Source organism: Seriola lalandi, unplaced genomic scaffold, assembly GCF_002814215.2.
Source record: "Seriola lalandi dorsalis isolate HSWRI2012SDOR001 ecotype SW California unplaced genomic scaffold, Sedor1 jcf7180002052504, whole genome shotgun sequence".
Classification (NCBI taxonomy): Eukaryota; Metazoa; Chordata; class Actinopteri; order Carangiformes; family Carangidae; genus Seriola; species Seriola lalandi.
Genome location: NW_019523057.1, coordinates 902,821 through 912,175, shown reverse-complemented (window position 1 = coordinate 912,175; position 9,355 = coordinate 902,821). Strand labels below are relative to the sequence as shown.

Here is a 9,355-nt window from a genome sequence, read left to right as displayed (position 1 = left end):
ACACACACACACACACACACACACACACACGATTCTACTTGGCAGCAATTTAGAGTAGTTAACCCTCCATTTGTGCTCCTCTGTTTGCCTGTTCCAGAGTTTCCCTCCCACAGCGGTAATGAGATTGAACCAGAGGTCAGGAAGAGCCGTGCGGCTGTCATTGCCCCCGAACCGATCCGTGAGACCCTGGAGATTACACGCACCCAGGTCAAGAAAACTGCCAGGTCGGTAATCAGAACTGCTTATGAGAGAAAATCCCTGTATTTAAGTAAGACAGCACTTGATTTTTTTTTGCCATTGTGACAAATCCACTCTAATTGCCTCTTCAGCACACATCAAACGCCTACACAATGTTTGCATGTGGCATGAGAGCAACTTCAAGTGACCTTACATCAACATGACTTCTCTCATCTTCCATCACCAGTGAGAAGAGTGTGATAGTCAAAGCCATCCAGAAGAATGACTTCCTGAGCCGCCTCGACGACGAGCAAACAGCCATGATGGTGGAGCTGTTAGTGGTATCTAACTTCCAGCCGGGGGATGAAGTCATTAAAGAGGGCACCGAAGGAGACAGCATGTACATAGTGGCAGGTGGGGAAACACCTGAGTGTGTGTGGGTGTGTGTGTTTCTAATTCTAATGAAGAGTTCTGTTGTTTTAAATGATGTTTTTAATATTCAGATTCATGCAAAGTCTACACACCTGTATAAAGCAGCTCTCTCTGTTCGTCCCGTCCTGTAGCTGGTGAGCTCCGTGTCACCCAGGCGAGCCAGGACCTCCGAACTCTAAGCTATGGTGATGTGTTCGGGGAGTTGGCCATCCTGTACAACTGCAAACGGACAGCAACGGTCAAAGGTCAGCCTCCGTGATGGTTGTATATGCACATACATATAGCGACCGTAGGTATTTACAGCATGCTATTGTGTGCTATGTGTGGTGCCATGGGATTATTTATGTGTTCAGTAGTGTTTAAAACAGGAACTACAGTGTATAGACTGTACTTCAAACAACTTTCTTGCGGCCCTGAGCATGAATGTTTTTCAGGGCTTTGTGTTTCTCTCACTGTTTGGTCTAATCACTCATTCTCTTTGCTTATGACCGTCAACCAGACTGAATCACTAAAACTTCAGCTTTTCATCACCTATGTTGCAGCGAAGACAGTGGTGCGTCTGTGGTGTATGGAACGACAGACCTACAGGACGATCATAACCAACAAGTCTAAGAAGAAACGGGAGCAGCTCATGGGCTTCCTGAAGACGTGAGTTCACACGATAGACTCTGCAGCCAGTAGGGGTTTTAAATCAGCACAATTTGTCCGAATTAAAGGAATAGATCGACATTTTGTGGAAACTACTGTATTATCCCAAAATGCTGATCTATTCTTGGTGGTGGATCTATTTGGTGGTTTCTTCTTCACCCCGTCACCTCTTTTTCTACCTTAACACCTTACCATGAACAAAGTTTTTCCTGGCTTAATGGACCACGAACAACGTCTAACTCTTCTGCTGTATTCTTTGGATCCCGTCACAGATCTCGTACTCTGAAGGACCTGAATGATGTCCAGTTGTCCAAGATCATTGACTCCATGGATGAGGTGTGTACTAAGATGTCCCATTATGGATAATAATTATTTTCTTATTAAAAAAAAAATCCAGTTCTGCTGATTTTAACCAGCACATTTTAAAACACATTGCACAAACTGAAACATAAATAGTAACTGGGCTAAACACAATAATGACTTTTTTTTTTGGATGTGAAATGTTGACATTTTTGAATTGCAGTAACCGAGGTTTATATACGGTTTCATGAGTTAAATTTATGGCTTTGTTTTCCTGTAAAATACAGACTTTATTGTCAAGACAAACACATGATGAACATTGTGTAAATATGTGGAGGTGACTCTTTTATGGCCTTGTCTTTCTTGTGTTGTCTTTCCCAGGTGAAGTATCAGGACAAAGATGTTATAGTTCGAGAAGGAACTGATGCAAACACGTTCTACATCATCCTCAAAGGAGAGGTATTACAGTGTCATGCTGTGTGCACAAACTCATATTTAAACATGATATTGTACCAGCCTGTGTGTGTATACACTGTATATATATGAACTCTGTCTCCCTGCCTCCCGTGTGTGTTTCCCCCCTCAGGTCCTGGTGACTAAGAACGTGAACGGGCAGCAGAAGCAGATTCGCAGAATGGGAAAAGGGGAGCATTTCGGGGAACAGGCCCTCATACGGTAACCATGGCAACACGACACGTGCCTGAGGATATTTGTGAGAGCCTTGTGCAACATCCACTGCTCCGTGCATCCTCTTTGGCTGCTGTCATCTTTGGCATTTTGGTTGGATAGACCTGCTGATCGTGTCAATGTGAACAAGTCATTTGGAGTCACAGAATGAAATGAAATGAAATTGAAGTTTCTCTAAATTTAGCTAATTTTAGGTTGTTCAAATGTGGTGCAGTGAGCGTGTGGCTGACTGATGTGGCTGTCAGTGGTGCTGCATAAAAACCAACAATACAGTATGTAGAGTGATAATGTAGAAATAATAATAGATAATAAGATACCATTCAGCTAGTACCTCTAAACTGCTGAGTATAAGGCAGCATTTGTGTTGTTTTATTGGAAGGTTTTTCAGATGCAGATTTGTGCAGTGTGAATTAATAAATATGCAACGTTTCCTCCCTTCTGTGGAGAAAGTGACTCTTCTGTATCAATGTGCTGGAAAATCCTGCACCAACCAATCCTCCTCCATTATTCGCTATTATTTTTATTTAATCAGGGCCTAGGTGATGACAGTCCTGCTGCAGAAAAACAAAATGTTAAAAGATGTCATTGATTTCAGTTGCTAATTCAAAGATTTCTCACATTTTTGACAGCTGAGGTGTTGACAAATTAGTATATACAGTAATAACATACAGTTGTCCTGGGTTGACGTGCAATGTTTTTCCTTTTGCAGGGAAGTTTTGAGAACTGCCACCTGCACTGCTGATGGCCCTGTTACATGCTTCTCCATTGACAAGGAGTGAGTCTGACTTGACATTAAATTTTGAGCGTAAACGAAGGTGATGTGATCTGGATTTCCTCCGGTGTATTTGTTCTCTGTCAGTGTCGCCTGGTTTAGCCTGCACTCTGTTTTCTTTCTGTTGTGTGTTTGTCACTTGCTGATTAATGCACAGGTTGACTAACAACGCCTTTTCCTTCAGGGTATTTGAAGAGACAATTCCCATAGAGCACCTGGAGCTGTTTGACGAGTGCGTACTATAAAATATGTGTCCAGTTATTACTTCTACCTATTCTCTCTGTCTTGCCCAGATTCGTATGTATTGACTCTTGCTTGTTTTTTTACTACCAGCTCCAAAGTGCTGCAGGAAGCACAAGTTCCAGAGAAGTCAAGGTGAGTGTGTGTGGCAGACGATAAAACTTGGTGGATGCAGGAAAAAAAGATGTAACACAATCGTACAAATCACACAAACGAATTCCTTGAAATGAAATAGTTATCATTACTTAAAAGCTCTCGTTGTTTCTCAGTACCACCTCCACCTTGAGGTTTAAGGATCTGGTTCCTGTGCTGTACCAGGAGGGTCGCTTCTTAGGAGATCCTGTCACGCTTGGAGTCGGAGGTTTTGGGCGTGTTGAACTGGTGAGTGTATTTTTGTGTGTATGTGTGTGTATTTGCTGGAGTGTGAAATACGTAAGTTCTCTTATCCAAAATCAAACTGGGGGAGTTGTCTTATAAACATTACTTTGAGATAGGGGGAAAACTTTAACTTTAACTTACATTTTTTTCCTGTTTGAAATACATAAGACTGAAATCCCAGCAAGAGAAATGCAGGAAGTAGGACAGGAATGAGGCAATACTAAGGGACTGTATGAAAATTAGCAGGATGGGGAGAGTGGTTGAGTCTTTTTGACCCACCCCCTTCACTTGGAAAAAACGCCCACTAATATATCAAAACTATATGTTTATGGAAAACGTGAGGAAAAGGCATGAAAAAATCAAAAACACAGCAGCTCCCTATTTTTGGAAAAAATGCTACTAATCTACTCAATCAGACAATCCTATTAACAAAGGAGGAAATAACCTCCTGCTTTTCTGACCACCTCTCCCCTCCTAATAATTTTCATACAATCCCTAAAATAAGCTACAGGACGATTGACCTTGCAGGCCCTCCAAGTTCAAACTACCAGTATTAGTCAAAAGTAAATACATTTAAGTAAACGATCAGGTTGTTTGAGGACCTATAAATGTAATTGATAACATATTCAGGAAAAAAGAAAATCATTGACATTTCATTACAACTTTCTTTGTATCAGCTAAAATGTGCTTCTAAACTCATCCAGTAAAGATATTTTCTACCTCCAAATTATCCCCAAAACTGCCACCAAGACATCAATGTATCACAGAGCCATGTCTTTGTCTATTTTGTGATACTTTGGGTTATATTTTTCAATTCTAAGATGACCACAGTGAACCATGGCAAATACTACGCCATGAAACGAGTCAGCAAGAAGCACATTGTTGCCAAGAGACAGGAGGAGCACATGCTGTTTGAGAAGAAAATCCTTAAAGCCATCCAGTGCGACTTCATCGTCAGGTATCTGCGAGTGAACGCACACTGAGTGTAGTCACTTAACATCAGTGCATAACAGTTGCATGCTCAGAAAAACTATCTGGGAATAATTTATCCTGCCTCTCTATCCTCTCTGTGTAGGCTTCATGCAGCTTTCAAAGACACACGATACATCTACATGGTCATGGAGTTCTGTGGTGGTGGGGAGATCTGGACCAAACTCAAAGAAGTGTGAGAAAACAGACGACAAGCCACAATAAAATGGCATTGTTTGGTTTTTGTTTGTTTTTTTGATGAAGCAGGATATTGTGTATGCTGTCACACAAGGTAGAATCAGTGTAAACAATAGGATATTATAAAAGAGAGACAATTTTTATTCAATCACTGTTTTAAAAAGCTGTGGTGGCTTTATGGGTAGGAAACTTCATTTATTGCCCTCAGGCTATCTTGAGATCTCCACGTCAAATGCACTGAAATTGCACCAACATTCAGTGCCACTATCTGACACAGAGAAATATGTGCTGATGCAATCTATAGTGCCAACAATAAAATAAACTTCAATTTCCAAGGGCCGCTCGTGCCCAGACCAATGAAAATAACAGCAATAGAAGGCGATGGGATGCAATAAATTTATTTGACAGCAAATTAAAGCGTGTCACTGTGATTTCAGAGGGCGTTTTGACGAGTCCATTGCTGTGTTCTGCACTGCCTGTGTGGTGGAGGCCTATGCCTACCTCCATAAGAAGAACATCATGTACAGAGACCTGAAGCCTGAGAACCTGATGCTGGATATTAAGGGATATGTCAAACTAGTGAGTCCTTGTCTGTGAAGAAGTGTGTCTGCTCATTTATTTGTGCCCTCTTTAAGCTCTAAGTACAGATTAAATATTCAGGAAATACACCTGTATGTGACAATGTGCTTTTGCACTAAGGGGGACTTCGCAAGGGTTTCCATACCTAGAGCCTGTGTATGATCTGCATACTATATGTGTGTGTGTGTGTGTGTTTGTGTGTGTCTGTGTGTCTGTATAGGTGGATTTTGGTTTTGCCAAGGAGTTAGTACGTGGTGAGAAAACCTACTCATTTGTCGGTACTCCTGAGTACATGGCCCCAGAGATCATCAAGAACCAGGGACATGACTTTGCGGTCGACTTTTGGTCCCTTGGCATTCTGATCTTTGAGCTACTGGTGGGAAGGTAATACTGATACTAATACTAATACTGCCAGAAAAGGCTTGAGAATCACTGCAATAGAGTCACAGAAATATGGCAAAGTGAGAATAAATTGAAAATGAGTCAAATCTTAATGCTGACCAGCAGATGGCAGCAGGGAAGTATGGCTGACATCTGCAGCAGTGAAACACATCTGTCTTTTCTCATCATTTAGTGCCTGCAGCCACAGGTTCAGGTTACCCAAAAGAACCACTGTGGATGTTCTGAGACATTTTCTTTTAATGTGATAATTGCTTTATATCGAAAGATTATCTAACATCAAACGTATTTTCTATCTTTCAGCCCTCCATTTTCAAGTTCAGAGCCCCAGAAGATTTATGCCAAAATATTGGAGGGCGCACTCAAGTATCCACCTTACCTGAATGAAGCAGCCAAGTCCATTATCAGTAAGCTGTGCAGGTGAGAGAACAATACTGACTGCATCATGGTTACAATTTTATATAGTGATATATCTATTACTTCAGTGTGTTGCCTGAATAACTCTCTCATAATATAGAATTGGACCGTGTAAAAGGTAAGGTATAGAGCATTTGGGCATTTCAGACAGCTCTTCCTATGTGCCTCTGAACATGTCTGCAAATCAATACATTGTATTATAACATGCATTTGTGTATTTATGGTTTCTGAATACAAATGTGTTGAAAAGTGGAAACTTATGTAAAAAAAGATATGTAAATGTCCTCCGTATGACTGACGTCTTGCATTTTTGTTCACAGACTTCGGCCAGGTCAGAGGTTAGGAAACAAGAAGGATGGAATCAAAGATGTCCGGAATCACAGGTAACCATGGCAACATGTCTTTTATAAGTGTTAAAAAGTTAAGTAGGTACGATACTACACAATCATTGGATAAAAAAGACTTAAAAAAAAAAAAAACATTTGGTGCTTAATGAGCTTTTTAATTTAGAATCAATCATTTCAGTCCGTTCTCATTGTATTTGACTTGTAATCTCCCTCCTCTTTTCCCTTCAGGTGGTTCAGCAGCATGAACTGGCACAAGCTGCGGGTGGGTCAGCTCGACGCTCCCACGGTCCGGCTCATACGCAAGGCAAGTCACACCTCCAGCCGAGTGCTTCTACTATTGTGTGAAAAGTGGTAACACTTTTTGTGTAGTTTAAAGAAAACAGAACCAAAGAATGTAGCTGGTTCACTTTCAGAGAATATTTTGTGCATTAACTCTGTAAAATACACTTTTACACTTTTGTAGCCCTTTATATTGTGCTTTCAAATCTTCAGCAGTTCTCTATAACACTGAAAATGCATTATTATATGTGCAACAATCAAAGTAAAATTTTGAAAGAAATATGCTTACATGTTATTTATAAAGAAGTGATACACTTCAAGATGCAGCCAATGTGCTTCAACAATGTCTTTTTCCTCCGTCAGGGCCCCTGCTACATCAACTTTGACCGTTTCCCTCTGGACCAGACAAAGGCAGAGGAGGAGTTCTCCGGCTGGGACCACGACTACTGATTCTGACTATTGAGCCGAAAGGATCAAAAGCCACAGGAGTCGCCCACATCACCCCATTACGGAACCAAATCAGACTTTTACATAACTAACTGGAGCCAAAACAGGGCTAAGGCCACACGATGGTAGCAGGAGCTCTATATTGAAAAAGCATAATCCATGTCATACTGAGTTGATTATTAAATTAGAGTGAAGCTGAAGTAAATCACCAATTTCCAACATATTTATTGAAGTGTTGTGGAGGACGTGAGGACATTCTGTCTGTGATTTCAGTGCAGGGAGATTTGGTGCCTGATGACTCTCTTCACCGATGAGAATAAAACACTCGTCCGTAAGTGCTTAGCTCACGATAAAGGCTTGAGTCATATGGTACAATATGTACGAAAGGAAGGACAGCTCTCGCCAAATCTGAAGCCAAGTTGAAAAATTAATGCTGCCATATCTGCCACAACAATATTGTTCTTTAAAGTTTGTTGTTCTTCAGGATCTACATAGTTTTAGAGATAAAACAAGCTTACCTGCTCATAGCAACGCTGTTAAATGCGTTAGTATTGTTAGTTTTTTATTATTATTAATATAAACTGTCACTATCTTTTACAATTTTTCCTTTGTTTTTGGAAAATGCCCTCTTTTTGTGTGCAGATTATTTTCACGCACCTTGATTGTAATTTAGAAAGATCATAGAACATCCTGATGAAAGCTTTCTACATGACTCGAGTTTAGTAAATAAAAAGTGTTCTTACAGGCTTGAGTGAGCTGTGTTTGTTTCCTACACTTACCCTCCAACGTATGACAATATAAAGTGTGAAATGGTGCACAATTTTTGCTGTTGTGGCCAAATCACACACACGCAGCCTGCAGTGAACAATAAAAGTATTCGGAGATTCGATGTGAGATAATGAACAATACACGAGGGGAAATATTGTGCCTGTTAAGATGTTCTCAGAGTGGAAACTGGCCTGAGACAGAGTGAGGGGTTTACAGGTTTAGTCCGATGTGCTTGATATTGGTTGCAGCTGATTGTGAGGCTCTGGAGGGATACGGTTGTCTCTCATGGCAGCAGGATTTAAGGCAGGAGGAAAGAGTCATCCTGTTCCTTCCTGTTAATGCCTGTGGTTCCACTGCTGAGACCAGTTTTCCACATCAAAAAAAAAAAAAAAAGAAAACTCACATGAAAGCAAACATTTCTTCCATAGGGGGAAAGATACACTGCCAGATGTTTCCCTCCTGCAGGAAAATACACAACACCTTGTAGTCGAGAATTTAATACACTAACAGCAATGACAGCAGTGGCTCAGAGGATGTACAGTACCGTACAAAATGATCTCTCCACAGCAGTGGACGGAAGTTTCCTATTCTCCTTGTAGGCTTGTAGGATTCCTGTGAAATCACCAAAAATCAACAATGTGTGAATCCTTTTCTTTACAAATCGATTACTCTGTCAACTACTCTGGCATAGCAGGCTGCCACTGCTTTACACTGCAGCAAAGCTACTCTATAGGGTCTAGTTGGTAAGTATTATTAGTTTATTCACTAAAGCTACTGGTCGTTAGTTAAAGGTGTTACAAGGTGTTTAGTTTCAGCTCAACAATTATTAGAGATATTCTTGGAAGTGATCATTAGCTATTGCTATCACTGAGTGTTTTGGCGTTTCATCACAGGACACCCTGAGTTATGTTAGGCCCGCCGCAGGCTGATCAGACCTGGGTGTGTGCGTCTTGTGGTTAGCCTCTAGACGGTCACTTGGGGAAACAGATGGGATCTCTTCTTTTCAACCACATGCCAGTGACTGGTCCTTTCTGCGGCGTTGGCAAGGGCTTAACTGCTTTCCCGTGGGCCTGCCCTCTGACCCCTGCCTCAATTGGACGCACTTCAACCCTCCAGTCTCGCTTCTCAGTGTCAGCTGCAAGGTAGGCGTATCACAGCTTTTTTCTGTTCAAAGGCCTCTTCCACCACATCCTCCCAGGGGACAGTGAGCTCGACAATGAAGGCGCACCAGCAGGCATTGGACCAGAGGAACAGATCTGGTCGCAGGTTGGTCGCTGCAATCTCGGGGGGGAAGATCAGTCTCTGGTCTATGTCAGAG

General features: G+C 41.5%; 1 protein-coding gene across 1 annotated transcript; it reads left to right on the top strand.

Moving 5' to 3' along the window:
- Positions 1–97: 97 nt before the first annotated feature.
- On the top strand, positions 98–8,013 carry LOC111650595 (cGMP-dependent protein kinase 2-like; the record flags this gene model as incomplete). Its single annotated transcript, XM_023400506.2, has 19 exons — positions 98–224; positions 425–591; positions 741–854; positions 1,152–1,257; positions 1,530–1,593; positions 1,939–2,016; positions 2,144–2,232; positions 2,954–3,019; positions 3,201–3,248; positions 3,350–3,391; positions 3,526–3,637; positions 4,456–4,592; positions 4,710–4,799; positions 5,239–5,380; positions 5,601–5,764; positions 6,083–6,199; positions 6,517–6,579; positions 6,772–6,847; positions 7,186–8,013. Coding segments are annotated over 19 exons (1,889 nt in total), but the record flags the coding sequence as incomplete, so codon positions are not given.
- Between the last annotated feature and the right edge of the window lie 1,342 nt (positions 8,014–9,355).